Source organism: Rhinatrema bivittatum, chromosome 10 (genome assembly GCF_901001135.1).
Source record: "Rhinatrema bivittatum chromosome 10, aRhiBiv1.1, whole genome shotgun sequence".
Taxonomy (NCBI): domain Eukaryota; kingdom Metazoa; phylum Chordata; class Amphibia; order Gymnophiona; family Rhinatrematidae; genus Rhinatrema; species Rhinatrema bivittatum.
The window spans coordinates 79,388,575-79,410,506 of NC_042624.1; the positions used below are offsets into that span (position 1 = coordinate 79,388,575).

At 43.9% G+C, this 21,932-nt stretch overlaps 1 protein-coding gene across 1 annotated transcript in view; it reads right to left on the minus strand.

The window, feature by feature from the left end:
* Window positions 1–1,631: 1,631 nt before the first annotated feature.
* LOC115099804 (cell division cycle 7-related protein kinase-like) overlaps window positions 1,632–21,932 on the minus strand; it is a 39,768-nt gene continuing 19,467 nt past the window's right edge. Inside the window, exons 5-9 of the mRNA XM_029617653.1 lie at window positions 18,107–18,200; window positions 17,855–17,997; window positions 12,526–12,772; window positions 11,144–11,239; window positions 1,632–1,802 (exon numbers count right to left, since the gene is read on the minus strand). Of these exons, the coding sequence (XP_029473513.1) occupies window positions 1,632–1,802; window positions 11,144–11,239; window positions 12,526–12,772; window positions 17,855–17,997; window positions 18,107–18,200 (751 nt within the window). The remainder of the gene's footprint in view (window positions 1,803–11,143; window positions 11,240–12,525; window positions 12,773–17,854; window positions 17,998–18,106; window positions 18,201–21,932) is intronic.

Genomic DNA, 21,932 nt, shown 5'->3' on the forward strand with positions numbered 1-21,932 from the left:
CTCCCTCTCACTCCCTCTCACTCAGTCCCCCCTCTCCCTCCCTCAGTCCCTCCCTCCCTGAACTCACTCCCTCCCTCCCACTCCCTCTCTCCTCCCTCCCTCGCTGCTGCCACCGCCCGCTGCGAACCGCCAACGTCGCTACCGCCGCTGCGAGCCGCCTCGAACCGCCGTCGCTGCCGCCGCCAACCGCCGCCCGCCGCCGCTGCAAACCGCCGCCCGCCGCCGCCATTTTTTCCCTAACGCTGCCTGAGACCGACGTGCTCGCCCGCACATGCGCGGTAGAGCTGGTCTCTACTGCGCATTTGCGGCACGTCGGTCAAGTGTCGTTTATAGGTATTGATATTGAAAAGCACTGGTCCAAATACAGATCTCTGAGGCACTCCACTGTTTACCCTTTTTTCCACTGAGAAAACTGACCATTTAATCCTGTTTCCTGTCTTTTAACCAGTTTGTAATCCACGAAAGGACATCGCCTCCTATCCCATGACTTACTTTTATTATTTCTCTTATTGCTATTGTTTGTTTAATTATTGTGTCATTCTGTGATGCATAATAGTTTAATTTGAAACATTAAAAATAAACTTGCATTTTGTCTGATCACATGTGCTCTTAAAATGCTACACATCTTACAAATTCTGCCAGGGGTATGTAAACTTATAAACACATTTGTACGTAATTTGTGATTTATAGTGTATGCTAGACTCTCCATGCAGGCTCAGGTTGAGATGGAGTTGAAAACCTCAATTTATTAACTCCAGACGCTTCATCGATTGAGACCATTATTAATAGATACGATTTCCGCTTAGTACTGGAAGCATTAGTTTTATCCAGCACAGACTGTTGCAATTCATTGTATGTGGAGCTTCCAGCAAGTACAATTTGTGTACTTTAAATTGTTCAGTGCCTTGCTGCTTGTTTTCTATCTGGCACCAGTATTAGAGATCACATGACTCCTATTCTGCAAGCACTTCATTGGCTCTCCGTGTACTGGTTCATCTTGAGAGGCACATACCAGACTCCAAGTGAAAGCTTACTCCCAGGCTACTGTATTAGGGGTTGTATAGAAAACAAAGGCATAATGGAGCAAATCATGTCCAGAGTTTTCAAACCTAGTGGGAGGGACCCAAGATAAGTGCTTCAGGCAGACAATATTGAAGGGGCCCTGGAATCTGGAAGAGGTGAGATGGAGATAGGAGGCATCAAAGAAGAAGAGGACAGCTGCAAAGAGTCCCCGCTGGGGCCTACTGGCACCTAGATCACAACTGGCATAGGCGTCAACTATACTCCTGGCACCTGTGTCAGTACTGATGGCTCCCAAACAGAAGGAGCCAATTACACTTCTTCTTTAGCACTGATGAGCTCTACTTAGAGGGAAAAAAGCCTTAGGAGTGCACAGGCTCCTGTGCTCGACCCGTAAACTGTGGCGGATTTGGAATCCAGTGCCACAGGCGGGGAAGTCTTAGTCCAGAAGCTTATACTCAACTTGGCATGGAGTGAGCCCAAGGAAGCCCCACTCCATGAAGAATGTCTCCATCTTCCAAACTTGTTTCTGTTGGGATCTAGGCAACATCTGACCACAGTCATAGCAATTAACTGAGTCATGATCAGATCCCAGGCATTTGTAGTAGATGTCATGGCCATCTGGTGGCTACAAATGCAATCTCTGAAGCCACTGGCTGTGGCTTTCTTGGATGTGGACATAGCAAAAGCTTTTTGGTATAGCACTGAACAGTGCTATTGAAGGGCTGCTGAAGTAGCAAGGCAACCCTGAAAAACACAAGAGGACTGCAAGAATAGGTAAACTGAAAAAACAGAGAGAGGGTACATGTCCAGGTGAAAGCTCAGACAAAAGAAAAAAAAAAGGACTACAGGATCGCGAGAGAGCACATGCGGAAACTCCCATTCATGCTCAGTAGTAATAAATAATGCACATTTTACTGCTCTAGAGAGATAGGTCTATTTGTTGCCATCAGATGACGTCACTTATGTGTCATGGATAACTCAGCTCTGCTTGTTGACAGAAAACTGGCATTTCCAAATTTTTTGTCAGATTTGGGTCACAAGAAAAAATGGGAATTAAATAGCTGCATATTTGTCAGACTTCCTGGATGGTCCTCAATGAGGCAGACAGAAAGAGATATTGTTAATGAGGGAGCGACAGACTGGCATGAATGTCAGAAAGGATTAACACCACAAGAGAACAGAGAAATCCATTTAGCTTACATGGAGAAGGTTCTATTTCAAGTTGCACCTAATGTTAATTATCTACTAAAATTGTTTTTAACATTAAAGAGGAAAGCTAAAAAAATAATGGAGAAGTAGAAGAGAAGTGATTTCATGAGGAAAGAAAAACTGCAGTGAGACTACAGACAAGTCAAATAAGCAAGTTTGCTTACCATAAACTGTGTTTCTGTAGATAGCAGGATGAATTAGCCATGCTGTCTGGGAGCGTCTCGCGACTGGTCAGTAGGTGGAGTTCTCTGTTAGTACAGAGTTTTGAATTCTCTATGGCTGTGTGGTGAGCTTCCCGCGCGATTGCCTTGTTACCTCAGTCTCTTGTAGCCAAGCGAGATGTACATGGAAACGTTTTGGTAGAATCTGTAGACTGTCTAGGGAGGTGGGAAGGGATCGCATGGCTAATTCATCCTGCTATCTACGGAAACACCGTTGACAGGAAAAAGCAAGTTTGCTTACCGTAGATAGCAGGGCTGAATTAGCCATGCTGTCTGGGAGTCCCAAGCTCCCGGGTTGTGTCCATATAATAAGTTTAAGTTAAGGACACTACCCTTCAATAAAAGGTAGACAGTCTTACTCAGTATGTAGGGTTGACAAAACTGCCGAATCCAGAGCTGCATCGGAAGATGCTTGCTGTCCGATACAGTGGTGCGATGTGAAGGTATGAAGAGAAGATCAGGTTGCCACTTTGCAGATGTCCAGCAGCGGAACCCTTTTTAAATGTGCAACAGATGCTGCCGTTGCGCGTATCTGGTGTGCTCTGTTTGTTGCTCAAAAGCAGAGAACGCTTATTGTAGCAGAATTCAATGCATTGGGATAACCAACTAGCAATGGTTCTTTTGGAGATAGGTTGGTTTGGATTATTAGGGTTAAAGGATAGAAACAATTGAGATGGTCTTCCTTGAGATTGAGTTCTGTGTTTGTAGCAAGCTAACACTCTTTTACAGTCTAAAGAGTGCAGAAGCTTGTCTCTGTCATTATAATGAGGTTTAGGTTGAAAGATTGGCAATGTAATTGACTGGTTTATGTGGAAAGCCGATACTACCTTAGGAAGAAAGGTAGGATGAAGCCGAAGAGTGACCTTATGATAAAATTCTAAATAAGGAGAATAGTGAACCAAGGCTTGTAGCTCACTTACTCTCCGTGCTGATGTGACCGCCACTAGAAATACCGTTTTCCAGGTTAGGTATTTTATGTGGCATGAATCTAATGGCTCGAAAGGAGGCAGCATTAGTTCAAGGACTATATTGAGATCCCATGGTATAGGTGATTTTTGACACCGGTGGCCTTAGACATAGCATGCCTCATGAATCTGGAGATCAACGGATGGTTGGAAATGGGAAGTCTATTATGAGAGTGGTGGAAAGCTGCAATGGCACTAGCATGCACACGAATTGAAGCCAGCGCTAAACCAGCAAGGTAGAGTGTATGAAGATACTCCAGGAGTTGCGTAGCTGTTGATAAGAAAGGGTCTAGCCTTTGTGTTGTGCACCATTCCGTGTAACAATGCTACTTTCCTAGAAGCAATGAGAATATCTTCAAGTGGAGTTGGCAGACCCAGATGGTTTAATAATTGCCTTTCAACCTCCAAGCTGTCAGGTGGAGGGATTGGTGCATTGGATGAAGGAGGGACCCCCTTCCTGAGTCAGACATGGATGGTTCTCCAGTGGAATTGGTGGGTGAATGGATAGTCGCATGAGATACGGATACCAGGGCTGTTTTGGCCATGCCGGAGCTATGAGGATCATATCCACTATGTCTTGGATGCATTTTTGAATCGTTCTTGATATTAGCGGGATGGGAGGGTAAGCGTAGAGCAAGCCCTCCGTCCATGGGATGAGAAAGGCATCTAGAGCATGACGAAGTGTGCTCGGGTAAATGGAGCAAAATACTTGTGTTTGACGGTTGTTCTCTGTGGCAAAGAGATCTATCATTGGGTTGCCCCAGCGTTGGAAAGATTCTGGTTGCAACATCCCGATTTAAAGTCCATTCGTGTGGATGAAAAATCCTGCTGAGGCGATCCACCGTGACGTTGTCTAAGCCTGGAAGGTAAGTGGCTTGCATCGAAACTTTGTTTGCTATTGCCCACATCAGTATTCAAAGTGTTTCTCGACAAAGGATCCATGAACCTGACCCTCTTTCCTTGTTTATGTAGAACATGGCAACTTGGTTGTCTGTGTATACCATGAGATGTTTGCCGCGAACCTGAGGGGAGAAGGTTTGAAATGCCTTCCAAATGGCTCGAAGTTCCAGAAGGTTGATCTGGTGTATGCTCTCCTGCGCAGACCAAAGACCTTGAGTCTTCAGTTTGCTCAGATGAGCTCCCCAACCCCTTCTGGATGCATCCATCGTGAGGTTGAGTTGATGGGGAGGTAACCGGAAGGGTGCTCCCGAGGTCAAGTTGTTGGTGTTCTTCCACCATCGAATATCGGTGCGCATTTGGGTGGTAAGTTGTATCTTGGTTGAGAGGGGCTGAAAGAATTGAGACCATTGATTCTTTAGTCCCCACTGAAGTCGGCACATGTGTAGTCTCGTGTAGGGAATCACATGGATAGCTGCTGCCATATGACCCAGTAGCTGGAGGATTTGACGTGCCGAGGTATGTGATCGGTTGCACAGATGTCGAGCTAGTGAGGATAGAGTTTGAATTCTGTCCTGTGGGAGGTGTGCTCTCTGTTGTGTTGTATCGATGAACGCTCCAATGAACTGTAGCGTTTGGGTCGGTTGCAGGTTGGACTTTTTGTGATTGATTATGAAGTCCAATGTCACAGACAGTTGATTGTTTGGAACGTGCGAGTTCGTAGAGTAGGCTACTAAAAGCCAGTCGTCCAGATAGGGAAAAATCTGGATCAACAGTTGTCTGAGGTGAGCCATCACCACTGCTAAACATTTTGTGAACACTCTTGGGGCTGAGGACAGGCCAAAGGGTAGAACCTTATATTGATAGTGATTGCTCTGAGCTTGAAAGCAAAGGTATTGCCAGGAAGAAGGCTTCATGAGAATATGGGAGTAAGCATCCTTCAAGGCTATGGAACATAGCCAGTCGTTGGGTTGTAGGAGAGAAAGAATAGTCTTGAGAGACGTCTTGTTGAATTTTTCTTTCTGAATGTGTTTGTTGAGATTCCGTAAGTCTAAGATTGGTCGAAGACCTCTGGACTTTTGGAATGAGAAAATAATGGGAGTAGAACCCCTGATTTTCCTGTGCCTTTGTAATTCTTTGAATGGATTTCTGGCTTTGAAGATTTTGTAACTGTTCTTGAAGGTACAGTGAGTGGGTTGATGTATTTCAGGGAACGGGAATATGAGGGAGATCCGGGAGTATTACAAAATTTATTTGATAGCCCTCCCTTATGATGTTCAGGACCCAAACATCCAAAGTAATCGCCTCCCAATTGCTATAAAAAAGGTGAAGGCAACCTCCTATGTAAGGTGGTGGAGGGGGCTCAGGATAGCTCAAAAAGATGAAGTCTGTTTTTGAGGAGGTGCTGGTGTTTGCTTTTGTGGCCTTTGTTGACGAGGTCGTCCACAGGACTGATGAGGCCGAGGTTGGTATCTTTGGTGGGAATAATTCTGTGATCGATAGTTATTGTATGGTTTGAAGGGTACCCTTGAGTAGGGCCTTCTTCCTGAATGAAGGGTAAAACTTCCTGGATGAGGTATGGGGGTCCGTTGGAGATGTGAGTGATAGCACAGCAGTACTCTGTTCTTTAAGAAGAGTAACGGTTTCCCCAAATTTTTCACCAAAAGGATTGTCACCCAGGCACGGTATGTCCACTAACTCGTCAACGCCCTCTCTAATCAGAACCCTCGCTAGATGTGGCAGTGTCATGGACGGAGACTAGTTCCACCTGTTGGTCAGAATCTGTTTCACAAGGTTTTGAAGATGTTACATGCTTAGTTTTTTGTGACTTTTTAAGATGTTCCTGACTTAGTAGTGAAGACTGCGTCAAGACTGGTGTCAAGTGTGTCGGACTTTGAGGTTGAATCGATAGTTTCGCACGTTTTGAGTCATGTTGCTTTGATGCAGCGTGTGGTATCAGCGCTGTGCGCTTAGATGCGCCTTTGTGCGTCGATCCCTGCGCTGATGCTTTGTGCGCATTGTTGCGCGCACCGTTGTGCGCCGATTTGATGTGCGCACCTCTGTGCGCCAATGCGTCGGAGCTGTGCGTCAATGTCTTGTGCGCCGGTAAGTTATGCGCCGATGCTCCATGCACACATCTCTGCTCCGATGCACCGTTCTGCTTCGGCCAATTTGATTTTTTGTTTCTTGACTTTTTTGGTGTCGAGGAGCGAGAGCGAATGGGTTTAGTAAACTGAAACCCAAGCGGCTCATGAGGGGATTTTTGTGAAAGAGGAGTTGCAGCCTCAACTCCCTTCACTGGCTCTGATGGTATAACAGACCTGGCCGAGGTACCCTCTAGCGAAGCAGGTCTTTTAGACGGAGACTTCTTCGGTGTCTTCGACGGTCCCGGCGAAGACTGTGTGGAGGATATCTTTAGCCGCGCAATTTTTTTCTGCACGCTTCCTCTGGGCTCGGGGAGACATGCAACCACAGTCCCGGCATGAGACTTGGTCATGTTCCGGTCCCAAGCATATGTAGCAGTAATTATGTCCATCTATAATGGACATAATTTTACCGCATTGGCAGTACTTAAATCCGGATGGCTTAGGAGCCATCACTACCCAGAAGAAATGAAGAAAAAACAGAATTTGAGAAAAAAATCTCTTCAGAGAAGAAGAGGAGGAGAAAAAAACCCCACGTGCAGACTGCTCGCTGAAAAAAAAAAAAGGGACTGAGGTAACAAGGCAATCGCGCGGGAAGCTCACCGCGCAACCGTACAGAGTTCAAAACTCTGTACTAATTGAGAAAACCCTGCATACTGACCGGTCGCGAGACGCTCCCAGACAGCATGGCTAATTCAGCCCTGTTATCGACAGGAAAGCAACAATTCTGTCAATGCATGTGTGCAACTATTCTGCAGATATACACAGATCAGAACTACAAGTAATCAAAGAATAAAAAATGCCTAAGTAGACTCTCATTAATATTTCAAAATGGATATTTACTGACCAGTGGCTGGGATCCATAACATCAGGAAATGTTGACTTTGGAAGGCAACGAAATATAATTTAAAACAAAAAAGGAAGAAAAAACAAACACCTTTTTGTGTTACTTCTTCTTTCAAGTGGCTAAATACATATAGTGCTGGGCTTTAGAACTAGTAGTCATCGCAAAAAAAGTCTGGGGAATGCTTGCTCATTCTGCAGATACTATTAATGATTCAAGAACACATGTCACATTCATCTGATAATAAGCAGGTTGTGGGTACATATTAAGATAGAAATACAAATAAACCTACTTTAAAATATCTATATGTGAATGCCAGAAGCCTGAAAAATAAGATTGCAGAGTTAGAATGTATGGTGCTAAAGGAAGGTATAGACATAGGAAACATCTCAGACACTTAAGGGAAAGTAGGATAACAAATGGGACACTGTGATACCAGGGTACAAATTATATCAACATGACAGGACGGATAAGATTGGTAGAGGGGTGGCACTATACAGTATGTTAAGGATGACAGAGTTGAGAAGGATATAAGTTTTGCAGGAAACAAACAGCACTCCACAGGAAGAGTATAGTAGTGGAGATATATATTATTGCCTGCCTGGCAAGGATGGAGAAAGACTGCAAAATACAAACAGAGATTAGACTGGCTAACAAAATGGGCAATACAATAAAAATGGGAGATTTCAAGTACGCAGGAATTGATTGGCAGGATTCACATGAGGGCATGCAAAGGAGGTAAAGTTCCTAGATGCCATCAAAGACTGATTCATGCAGCAGTTGGCCACAGAACCAAGAGGGGGAGCTACATTAGATCTAGTTATCTGTGGAATGCAGGACCTGGTGCAAGAGATAAAGGTGGTAGATCCGCCTGGCAACATGATCATAATGCAATAAAATTTGACAATCACTGGAGAGCAAATACTAAGGAAAACTACTGTAGTAGCATTTAACTAAAAAAGGAGGACTATGATAAAATATTTTAGGAAAAAAACCTAAAAGGAGCAATTCACAAGATAAAAAATTTGCAAAAGGCATGGGCATTGTTTAAAAGTATCATCCTTGAAGCCCAGATTAAAAAAAAAAAAAAAAAAAGGTACTCCTTGCATCAAAAAAGGTAGAAGGAAAACCAAATGACTGCCAGCATGGTTTAAAAGTGAGGTGAAAGAGGCAATTAAAGCCAAAAGGGTATCTTTAAAAAAATGGAAGACAGACTCAAATGAGGAAAATAGGGTAGAACATAAGCACTGGCTAGTTAGAAGTAAAAAAGTAATTAAGCAGGCTATGAGAGAATTTGAAAACAAGACTGCCATAAATGTAAAAAGTAGTAATAAAAATGTATCCAAGTACATTCAAAGTAAAAAGCTTGTGAGGGAGTCACAGGATAAAAGGGGTGCTCAGGGAGGACAAAAACAGCAGAAACACTATATAATTTATTTTCCTCTATCTTTACTGAGGAGAATGCCAAGGTTCTATCCACACCATAAACATTTTTTTTGATGGTAATAACATATGTTTTGCCATCCTGGGTCAGACCAAGAGTCCCATCCTGTTTCCAACTGGGCCAATCCAGGTCACAAGTACCTAGCAGAATACCAAAGGGTAAATAGATTCCAAGCTATTTATCCCAAAAATAAGCAATGATTTCTGCAACTCTGCCTTAATAATAGTTAATGGATTTTTCCTCCAGAAACTTGCCAAACCTTTTTTAAACCCAGCTAACTAATAACTTTTACCACATCCTTTCACCATGAATTTCAGAATTTATTTATATGTTGAGTAAAAAAAAGTATTTTCTCCTATTTGTCTTAAATATATCACCTAGTAAATTAATTGCATGTCCCCTAGTCTTTGTACTTTTTGAAAACGTAAACAAGCTGATTCATGTTTACCTGTTTCAATCCACTCATTTTATAGACCTTTATCAATTTCTCCTTCAGTCATTTGTTCTCCAAGCTGAAGAGTCTTAACCTCTTTAGCCTTTCCTTATAGTAGAATCGTTCCATCCTCTATCATTTTGGTCCCCCTTCTCAATACCTTTTCTAATTCCGCTATATCTTTTTTTCAAAGTGTGGTCAAATCATGGAGTGATATAGAAGCATTATGATATTCTCTGTTTTATTCTCTACTCCTTTCCTGATAATTCCTAGCATTCTAATTGCATTCTTGGCCACCACCACACACTGGGCAGAGAATTTCAACATATCGATAATGCCTAGATCTTTATCCTGGGTGGTGACTGCCAATGTAGAAATTTGCATCATGTAACTACAATTTGGGTTCCTCTTCCCTATGTATATCACTTTGCACTTGTTCACATTAAATGCCAATTGAATGCCGAGTCTTCCAGTCTCAAAAGGTCCTCTTGCAAGTTCTCACAGTACTCTTGTGATTTAACAACTTTGAATAATTTTGTATCATCAGCAAATCTGACCGTTTCACATGTTATTCCCTTCTCTGGGTCATTTACAAATATGTTAAACAGCAGCGATCCCAACACAAATCCCTGGGGCACTCTGCTCCAATGAGAACACTGACCATTTAGTCCTACTCTCTGTTTTCTATCTTTTAACCAGTTCTCAATCCACAATAGAACTTCGCCTCCTATCCCATGACTTTTTAATTTTCTCAAGAGTCTCTCTTGAGGTACATAAAAACACAAGATATGCCATACTGGGTCAGACCAAGGGTCCAATCAAGTTCAGTATCCCAAGCCCAACAGTGGCCAATCCAAGTCATAAATACCTGACAAGTACCCAAAAGGTACTTTTGTCAAATGCTTTCTGAAAGTCCAGATGCACCGTTTCAACTGTATCCACATGTCATCCAAGCTGGGGGGTGAAAAGTGGCGGCTGATGCCAGAGGACTTGCTGTCTGCCCTGCCTTACCTCTCACTGGTTCTTCTATCTGCTCGACATCATCTGGCTCAACTGTGAGAGAAAAATTCAGGTACTTTGCTGTTCGTGTTGCCGGCCCGATTGACAATCACAGTTCACGGCTCCCGATGTCATCCGAGCAGGGGTAATGAAGAACTGGCGGCTCACGCCGGATGCACCGTGTGCCCCTTTGTTGCCACACAAAGGAGCACAACATTGCTCCTTCGTGCGCAACAAGTGCTGACAAGTACCAGGATTTTGTTATTGATGGCAACTTAATCAATGATTGTTCTCCCTTTGGAGTATAATATTCCAGTGATAATGAATCAAGGTCAGTATGGTTATCTTTTTAATCTGAAACGACATTCCTTTCATCGGCGGTCATCTTGTGATATCCAAATAACGTGTGTCAATTCTAAGGTTTCCGTTCCCAATGAAGTATGTTTTGTTAGTGTTCAAAGTATTAAATAAAAATTTCAGATCATGTTCAATTTACATACTGAAGAGCAACCTGATTTTTTTTTCTGTATATCAGAGATGTGGTTACTTAATTCTGATTTTGTGACTTTAAATCATATTTGCACAACAAATTATGCCTGCTTTTCCCAACCAAGGAAGAGGCGCAGAAGTGGAGGACTATTGTTCATTTATAAAAGTGTCATTGAGAAACTGAATATTTTAACTTCCTGAATTGTAACTATTCCATAATTAATCTGCAACTTTGGATCACTTCACTACTAGGTAATGAGGTGAAAGTAATACAGAACAGTACAGCCAAGTTATTTTTGGTCACTTGTCAGATGGTTAAGCTGACTGCCAGGTATTTCTCCCACACTATTCATAATCTCTACTCAAGTACTAGTATATGAATAGTAACAATAATGCACTTAGATATGTATGTCATACTAGCAATTCCAGTTCATCAAAAATATGACTGTCAATAATGCTGTACCATTCTACTTACCCTCATTGTGGTGTTCTGCTGAGAAACAGGGCTGTTGATATTAAAATTTCTCTCTCCAAAAACAGAGCGCTGAGCAGAAAGGCTTGCAAATCCTTCCTATACAACAGACAAAAACAAATACAAAAAATATTTCTCTAATAGATTGCTAAGTTGGAAAGGGTAAAGTTATATAAAGAACAATTTTCAGAAGCATTTACCTGAGCAACAGGCTGCCCGAAAATTGCTCATCTTTAACCCAGCTAAATATGCAGGGTTCCTGAACTTGCATACTTTTAGCTGGATTAAGGGGAGGCATTCCCAGAGGCCTGTTTTGATTGGGATCGTGAATTTGTTTAGACAGAGCTATAAACACAATCATACAGCAATATCAAGAACATAAGAAATTGCCATGCTGGGTCAGACCAAGGGTCCATCAAGCCTCAAAGTGTGTTTCAGAAACACACCCAGTACTCTGCCTCAGGGATGGGCACATTTATATTCCCTTGCTCCCCTTCCACTCGCAGTGGGGGAAAATAAACACTGGGATTTTACTTGCTCAGTTCCAATAGAAGAGAAAAATGTAAGAAAGACTTAACATGTTAGATTTTAATCTGACCAATGTAAGGACATTTATGAAGAACATGTGGGAAAAATTTAGGCTCCTGGCATCAGTATTTCAAGATGGGAACACTCCCAGATCTCCGACATCTAGGAATCACTCTCAAAAATAAAATGGAATACAAGCACGTCTTTTCCCTAGTGCTAACACAGAATCATACGAAAAAAAGCCAAGTGGTTTGAACCCTCAGGAAAAGGGATCGGTCCACCCCTGAGTACACTGTACACTTGATAAATTCATTAGACATGTTTAGCAGTTGCAATGTGTTTAGGTTGGAAGATAAACCAAGCTCTCAGATATCCTGTGAGATGTACTCAAAATTCCAATGCTCCCTTAGAGTCTGTGCATTAATATATATAGCATAATACATTCACAGGAGAACTGATTTTCTCCAAGGCCTTGCTTCTTGGTGTCAAACATCTAGCTGCCCTGTAACCCCTATTGGTCTCATTAAGAAGCTGGTGGGGGACTGCACAGCTACACTATGTCAGCTGGGAGGGGTGGGGGATGAAACACCACTGGCAAGACAGACATGTTTTCTTGGTGTACAGCAGGTTCCAAATTTTCAGAGAAACTATTTTTCAATTGAAAAGTAACTTTCTCAAATGTTCCCTGAAAATGAATGAGAATATACATTTTTTTGCTATAAATCTGAAAATCAGAATTACTGTACAAATCCCACAAAAATTGTATTATACAATATCTCCCCCTACTGGATCAAAGTAGCACAAGAAAAATGAACTAGGACATAATCAATGGAAAATAAAAATAAAAGACTCCGAACCTTTCCATCCCTTCCTGGTTTGATTTGTATTTGCGAGAGTGACCAGGGCCTTTTAGCAGCTGGCTTTGCTGCCGATTGCTGAGCTAGCTCTGGAGGTGTTATAGCACTAAGAGAAGCCCCATTTCCTGTTATTCTGTGCCGTTTGTTTTGTGAACTTCCCTGCTGGCTTTCAGACTGCACAACCTTAAGAAGTTCTATTTTTGTATCAAAGGTTCCTTGAGCCAAACCGAAGTCTACTAGGGCGTACCTAAAAACAGATTTTAAAACAAGTTACTCAGTTTAGAACAATGTCCTATACTTGAATCAAGGTTTATGAATTGTTACATCATATTACAATACTCAATCCATTTAAACTGTATTATTAGCTAACCAATGTGCTGTATTATACAGAAACTATGTATTGTATATCATATAAAAAAAAAGTGTTTACTGCTGCTTATTTACATTATTCAGCTACTTTAAAACAAATCATCTCACAATGACCTAGAAACAGAATGAATCAGCCCTTTTTAAAGTCTATAAAGTTAACTGAGGCACTGAGACAGGGATTAGCATCATTTTGTGACATCATGCCAAAAAATCCATATGGTCTCCAAAAGAGAGGTTGATCTTACTTCCACCCAAAGTGCTGCCACCTCCAGCTTCTGGCTACCTGCTTCCTCTAATTCTAGCAATGCATTTTCAAAACTTGTGGACCAAGTCTGCTAATCTTATGTATTGTGAGATTGGCACAGGCTGGTCTATAATTTTGAAAACAATTGTTGACTGTGGTGTTGGCAGTGCAGAGCGAGTACCATGGTGGATTCATGGAATGTTGGCCTTGACCCTGAACTTCTTGCTACTAGAACCAAGGCTTGCAGGCACTGAAGCCTCTCTAGAATGGTCATCACTTCAAGCCTCTTGGACTGAGATACACAAAGGACACCAAGAAGACAGAAATCAGACTAGTGAACTCCAAGAAATAACCCATTCTGCACCACATCCTCAAGCCACTGGTCTGATGCGAGGTGGCTCTGCTTGTGGTAATACACTAGAAGGTGAATGACTAGCAAGACCATTGAGGAGCGTGCCCACTGCTCCTCAGTGGAACAAACGAGTAGTTCCTGAAGTCTCAGAGTTGTCATTCCATGGTTTTCAGGAGCCACAAAAGGACTGAATACTTTCTCTACATCTCTCTATTGGAGAAGAGGCGACTGCCTCCCCGATCTGGATCTTCTGGCCTCCCTGAAGTGGTCAAAGCCTTCGACAGACAGATCTCATGACCTGTTATCTTCCAAGAGCTTCTAAGCTTTCATCTCACCTAGGTCCTTTACAATTTCTATAAACCTTCTCCAAACAACAACCTCCCTCTAAAAGGACTTAGATGCTATATATTCTACCCAGAGATGCAACCATAACAGCATCCTAGCTCCAACTGCAGAAGCCCCTCCAAGCCTTAGGAAAGTCAGTCCTGAGGCAATTTGGCTGCCTCCAGACTTTCTGGGGGCTGTTACATCCAGCGCAAAACTGCCTAAGCAGCTTACTCCCCACAAATGGAGATCTGAACTACTAAGGCTATGGAGACTCAACCTTCTTATCCTGAGGATCATTAAGGACCATGCTCCCTTCCATAGGATAGCTGTCTCGCAGGTCACAGTTGAAACCAAGATGTCGATCCACAGCAACTAAGAAAGCCTCTATACAGTGGCAGAGGATACAGCTTTTTCATGGTTTTGATGCCCTAAAGCTTCCTATCAGGGAATTCTTACTCCACCAAAACCATGCTTTCTACTGCCTTATGGACAGGGAAAGCTTTAGAAGCTTGCAAAATCCCTTGAGGAACGGATCCCTCACAGAAGCTTCCTCAAGCCTGGTCACTAACATTCAGAGCGAAGTAACCACTTGGGAAATCAAGAAGGCAATCTCATCCTTATAAAATAATGAATGACCAAAGAGTCCTCTCCCTCTGAGAACAATTCTCCTTCTTTTAAGAAAACCAGAGGACTTAACTCCTCCAGTTGCTCTTCCACCCCAGGATCAAGAGGAATATCTTGGAGAAGATGGCCTTCCCCCTACTCTGGTAGGGAATAATTACAGCAAAAGATTAGACTTACTTAAATCAGATATGTATGTCTCAAATTTATATAACGAAGTAAAATGTCTATACCTTTTGGAGTTGAATAAAGAGTTTTGTAGCAGCATGAATATACAATGGCTTTAAATATGGTAGATATCCCCTATAAGTTAGTGGTTTAATAGAGTAAATCATTCTTGTTGCAATGGTCTGGAAAGGCTTTATGTCTAGCCCAAAGCTGATTTGCACATCTCAAACATACTGCCAACTAACTACCCCACTTAAAGAAGTAATTTATCTCAACACACAATTAAACTCTGGAATTTGTTGCCAGAAGATGTGGTTAGTGCAGTTAGTATAGCTGTGTTTAAAAAAGGATTGGATAAGTTCTTGGAGGAGAAGTCCATTATCTGCTATTAATTAGGTTGACTTAGATAATAACCATTGCTATTACTAGCAACGGTAACATGGAATAGACTTAGTTTTTGGGTACTTGCCAGGTTCTTATGGCCTAGATTGGCCACTGTTGGAAACAGGATGCTGGGCTTGATGGACCCTTGGTCTGACCTAGTATGGCACGTTCTTATGTTCTTAACTTACGCTGATCAGGAGAACATAAAAATGTCTTGGGTTTGGTTTTAGGCTCTCTCTCTCCCCCTGCTGCAAATGTGTTATCCTTCTGGACAAAAATCGGGGTCCTGTTGCAGCATGGAGGTTAGTCAGCTGGACCTCTGGTGGGCAAATGACAGGTTAACACCACTGTCTCAGGCAGCAGATCCAGAGCTTACAGGAGTCCCTGTAAATTTTGCAGGTAGGGGACAGAAGTGAAAATTGACTTGGCTTGCAAAAGCTTGTGCCAAAATAAGATTAAGTATGATTAGGAATGTACTCCAAAATTAATGGAGCAGGGCTGGGCTGAGCAGAGCTCAGTTTTGAAGCATTTATGAGGCTTTATTAAAAAGTCTCATGCAAAGTCTTGGGGTGCAAGGTTTATATTAAGTGTGTGGTTTGCATGTGTGGAGTGCAGAATCTGAATTCAAAGTCTTTTTCTTCATGAATTTGCATATGATCCAAAAATCAATACTGACTGGAGGTTAGCACAATCCACTAGTATAGTATTGGCGGACTTCTAATATGATTTCTTAGCTAGTACGTGCATATTCTCAAGTGGATGATGGCATAAGTTGGAAGACATCTGGCAAACAATACTCAACCTCATAACTAGATACAAAGTTTATCAAGGGCACAAGCTCAGCAAGTTTGTGAACAGTGGTACTAGCTAAATTGTAAGGGAAAGCCAAATTGCTCGATATGGAGAACAGCAACATCTTCTCTGTGCAGTTCTCACAGGCATTCACATTAAAACTCCAGGGGCCATCACGTGGCTTGACTTCCATTTTTATTGCTCAGATCTGAACAGTATTTGGTTCAGTTGCATTCTTTTTAGGGTGAATGGCTTATCCCTACTTTTCTACCCCTCCCCCCAACACAATCCAGTGCCTTTTGCCCCGACAACCAAGGGCCTTCAAGTGCAAGCTCGTCTGAGAAAGGAGAATAGGAATTTTCCCCTGGCTTCCAACTTCCTGACCACTTCTCCACCAGGCTTCTGGATAGCACAGAAAAACAGGAAAATGCCTGGAGAAAAATAAAGTCCCTTGGAGGGAGGGGTAGCAGGCCTGGAGGAGCTTGAGACCTGACTCCCCATCCATAGATGACACAGAGGCCCAACCAGGATCCAAACCAACGAGTTAGGTGGCGCCATGGGCAGGAATGGGCTACAAGAATACGAGATGGCAACCATTTTTGCCAAAATGCAGGCCTCAGAAGAGCCAAGGGACCTACTGCCAAATAACCCTTCACTGCAGAATTAGAAGCCCTCCTGTTCAACTATTCAAAATTATTGCCACCATCACAAGCTTGGCAGTAGGAGACAGCCACACTGCTTACATGCTCACTCCTGCAGGCCCACTTGACATTACTAGGTGTTCGTGGGGAACCAACCACATTGCTGGGATCAGAAAAAATTAAGTTCTGCTTTTTCTCTGCGACTTGGAAAGAAAATGACTCTGTGTAAACCAGCCTGCTAAGAGGTGCCGACCAAATGGTTATATCCCATCAGGATAAGGCCTTAATTGGCCGAAAGGAAGAACCTCCTGAGAGTCTCTGGTGAACTTAATCCCTCCAGCTGCCTGAAACTCCGATTGCAACGGAGACTCTTCAAATCTCTGCATGACCTGTTTTTATTAAACTTTATGCAGTGAACAAGAAGTGCAGTGAACAGAGGGGGCACCAAGGGGTGACACACTTGTACAGAGGAACTCCTCTTGGACTAGTCCATTTTCCCTTGCTGAATCAGGTCCTGCAGGGATCCTGGGAGCTGGGTTTAAGGCTCACTTAATTCAATATCAACTGGAAGCCTGGCCCAAAAACCACTAAACTAGAGAAATATTTGCCTGTTACCCTAGGAGTCAATTTCATTTATGTAGGGAAATGGCCAAAACTGTTGTCTTGGAAGCAGAACTGAAATCACACTCTACCAGGTGAGACCAGATGCCAAGGCCTGGAAGCTGAAATCCTGCTACACTGATCCAGAATGGCTACTATCTGCTGGAGACAGAAAATACTGGCTTTTATTTGCACTGCTATTACAGAAAAAGGTGTGTCCTCTGTCACCATCTGCTAGTAAGCAGTGATAATCCATGTGTCCTGACTGGTGTAACAGGATATAGAAGATCTCAATATTTCCTTCTATTCCCACCTGTCTAGATTTTCAAAATCTTCCTATATAAAGAACTGTAGACAAAGACATCCAAGCACCAAACTTAAATTGTGGTCAAAAAATGGGCAAAATCTTGCAAGTCAGTCTGTGCCACAGTTTACAAATATTGCATTTTTGGTCAAGGATTTCATTTCCTGAAACTTCCAGAGGGAAAATATTTCAACAGAAAAAAATGTTTGCAAGCAAAAACCTTGCGTTAAGAAAGAAGCACTAAAGAGCATGATTCTTAAATGTATTACTTTCAAGACAAGAATCCTATAATGATTTTTGTAAAGTTTTAGAACCATTTTTAAGTTGTAAATTGTGATTATCACCTCAGTGATCTGTTCTTATGCTTATAAATATTTTATTCCTTTTCATCCTGACCAAGTTTCCCACAATTACATGAAATATTATACAAAATTTACCCCAGCATAATGTGGGAAAAATGATGCTCTATTTTCTATTCAACTTTGCATATCATAATAAAATTACAGTGCAGTCATTTGGGCACTTACTCTTTCAGCCGCCTGTTGAACAGGAAGTTACTTGGTTTGACATCACGGTGAACAATGCCGAACGAATGGATGCGCCTCAAAGCTTTGAGAAGATTGAACATATATTCTCTTACTTCTTCAAAGCTAAGAGAGCTCAAAATGTCCTAAAAAAATAAAAACAAAACAAAAGCAAATGCAGCAGCTGTTCAATAGTAGGCAGCAGGATCTTCTTTTGACAGCCCAGATTAAAATGAAGGATTAAAAACACCTTACCAGAAAAGATTCGTGTTCCAGGTATGGCATTACAATAACGACATGATCTTTTTTCCTAAAGCAATGTTTAACTCCCATGACATTGTCTTGCCCCCTAGAGGAGAAATAAAACAAAAGTGTTACCACAGTTGCTATCAAAATGCCATGCTGTTTTTATTTTAAATTATTACATTTGGAAAATAACATAAAACATTACAAATTTTAGCAAAGTTAAAATAGTAATGCTTCTGAATTTTGAGCTGAAACTGTCAGATTTAACACCAGTTTGCAGAAATTTATGCTAAATGGATCAGCAATAAAAACTACTGTACCTCCCATTATCTGTCCACCGTTATCACTGTGTGCAATCACAAATTATTTAAATTACACCCTGAACTCCAATTTTAAAAAAGCATTCAGATCAGCAATCTTCTGACAAGTTGCTGATGTGAAAGAGCTTTTCTGAGTTGAATTTTATGTTTTTACTTAACTACTCAAATGCATTCCAAACTGAGACTAGCACACTTGGACAGTCAGACATTGTTCCATACAAGATAATCCAAAATTACAATGAAACAAAAAGATAAAACAAGGGAATTCCACATCAGTGGAAGGACTCGCAAAAAAAAAAAAAAAAAGTCAAAAGCACGCTGAGGACTGTGTCTTTTTGGCAATTAATTATTCAACAGTATGGATCATATTTCACACTATAGATTTAGAGCCTGAGTTTTCTCCTATTTTCTCACTTATGAGAAAAAAAAAGCTAAGTACTTCAGGCCCTCAGCCTCATTATGTACCTATAGAAAGAATATATGTAGTGAATAAAGTCCTACAAGGAACATGGATTATAATATGTATTCAAAAAGGAAAATTAGTTTCTTACCTGATAATTTTCGTTCCTGTAGTACCAAGGATCAGTCCAGGACACCTGGGTTGTGACTCCGCACCAGTAGATGGAGACAGACTAAAACTTGTGGGCGGAGCCATATATGCCCCTGTGTCAGTCACAGCCCCTCAGTCATACGTAATGTCAAAGTAGAACACAACCAGAGAACTAAACTAGCTATAAACCGCTAAAAGAACGGGGAAAGAAACACCCCTCCTGGAAACGGACTCTTCAACCGAGAGTCCTAAACAAGCGGAACAGAATAATTCAGAACAATGAGCGGACTCTCCGTTACTTCAGCGCAGCACTGCGGGCGGGATCCTGGACTGATCCTTGGTACTACAGGAACGAAAATTATCAGGTAAGAAACTAATTTTCCTTTCCCTGTACGTACCAGGATCAGTCCAGGACACCTGGGATGTACCAGAGCAAACCTACTGAGGGTGGGAAGCAGAGAGTCCCGCTCGGAGTACCCTCTCTCCAAAACCCCCGGAATCGGTAGCCCGGACATCCAGCCGGCAATGCCTGATAAAGGTATGCAACGACTGCCAGGTAGCCGCCCTGCAAATCTCTTGAGGCGACACCTGCGACGCTTCCGCCCAAGACGCCGCTTGAGATCGAGTCGAGTGAGCCCTCAGGCCCACGGGAAGTGGTTTTCCCCGCATCAAGTACGCCGAACCAATGGCCTCCTTGAGCCAACGGGCGATCGTTGTGCGGGACGCTGCGGCCCCTTTCTTTGGACCAGAGAACAGGACAAACAGATGATCCGTGACCCGAAACGGATTAGTGACCTCCAGATATCGGAGGAGGGATCTCCGCACGTCAAGCTTCCTTAAGTCCCTTGCTTCTGGGACGGAGGACTCCCCGCCCACCAAAGCGGGCAGCTCCACCGATTGATTCACGTGAAAGACGAAACAACTTTGGAAGGAACCGTCCGCAAGAGACTCCGGAATCTGAAATACGCAAGAAAGGTTCCCTACAGGACAGGGCCTGTAAATCGGAAACACGCCGTGCCGAGGCAATCGCCACCAAGAACGCCGTTTTTAAAGTGAGATCCTTAAGAGTTACGCGTTTCAAGGGCTCAAACGGCGCCGCGCATAGAGCGGAGAGAACCCAATTGAGGTTCCAAGCCGGACAAGGGAGACGCAATGGAGGACGAAGGTGCTTAGCTCCCCAAAGGAAACGAGAAATATCCGGGTGAAGCGCCAGGGACGTACCACGGCCCTTACCTCGCAAACAACCAAGCGCCGCTACTTGAACCCTTAGAGAACTGCACGCCAGACCTTTGGCTAGACCTGCCTGGAGAAAACACCAGAATGTCGGAAACTGAAGCCGAAGTGGGGTCCACCCCACGCTGCACGCACCATTCCTCAAAAACCACCCAGACACGGACATAAGCCAGAGATGTCGACTGTTTCCTGGAACGCAGCAACGTAGCCACCACCGCATCTGAGTAACCTTTACTCTTCAGGCGCCTCCTCTCAAAAACCATGCCGCGAGACAGAAGTGATCCGCATCCTCCAAACAGACGGGGCCCTGATGGAGTAGGCCCGCCATTCCTTGGAGCCGAAGGGGTGCCGCTACTGCCAGCTGGACGAGGTCTGCGAACCACGGCCGGCGCGGCCACTCCGGTGCCACCAAGATCACCTTGGCCGGGTGCAACTCTATGCGCCGTAGAATCTTGCCAATCATCGGCCACGGGGGAAACACGTAGAGCAACACATCCGTCGGCCATGGAAGCACCAACGCATCGACGCCTTCTGCCCCCCGTTCTCGACGTCGACTGTAAAATCGCGGAGCCTTCGCATTGTGCCACGTGGCCATCAGATCCATGTGGGGCACACCCCACGTTTCGCAAATGAGAAGGAACGCTTCGTCCCCCAGCTCCCACTCTCCGGGATCTAAGCGATGACGGCTGAGAAAATCCGCCTGAACGCTGTCGACTCCCGCAATGTGAGATGCTGCTATGTTGCTGAGATGCAGCTCTGACCAAGCCATCAAGCGCTGAGCCTCCTCCGCCACCTGGGGGCTCCTTGTTCCGCCCTGGCGGTTGATGTATGCCACGGTGGTCGCATTGTCTGACAACACTCGGACTGCCTTTCCCCGCAGCAACGGCAGGAAGGCTTGTAGGGCCAGACGGACCGCTCTGGTCTCTAGGCGATTGATAGACCACTGGGCTTGCGACACTGACCATCGGCCTTGGACCGAGCTGCCTAGGCAGACCGCCCCCCAACCGGAGAGGCTGGCATCCATGGTTACCACTGTCCAATCGGGCACCAGAAGGGAGACTCCAGAAGACAGATGACTGGGATCCAGCCACCAGAGTAGGCTGGACCTCGCGTGTCCCGCTGGAGGAAGCGGGAGATGGAAGTCCTCCGAGACCGGCTTCCAGCGGGACAGTAAGGAGGACTGTAATGGTCGCAGATGAGCGAATGCCCAGGGAACCAGCGCCAGCGTGGAGGCCATAGACCCTAGGACCGTAAGGTAGTCGCAGACTCGCGGTCGGCGGAGAGACAATAAGCGCCGTACTTGAGATTGTAGTTTGCACACCTGGTCGTGCGACAGGAACACCTTGCCCTGCTTCGTGTCGAACACCGCTCCTAGATATTCCAAGGTCTGCGTGGGTGCCAGATGACTTTTGCTGAAGTTGACCACCCATCCCAGGGACTGCAGGAGATGGAGGACCCTGGCCACCGACTTCCGACACTGATCCTCGGACCTCGCCCGAATCAGCCAATCGTCCAGATAAGGATGGACCAGGAGACCTGCTCGGCGCAACTGCGCTGCCACCACAACCATCACCTTCGTGAATGTACGGGGAGCCGTCGCGAGCCCAAACGGGCGCGCCCGAAACTGATAATGCCGTCCTAGAATGCAGAACCTGAGGAAGCTTTGGAACGACGGCTGAATGCCTATGTGAAGATACGCCTCCGTGAGATCCAGGGAGGCCAGGAACTCGCC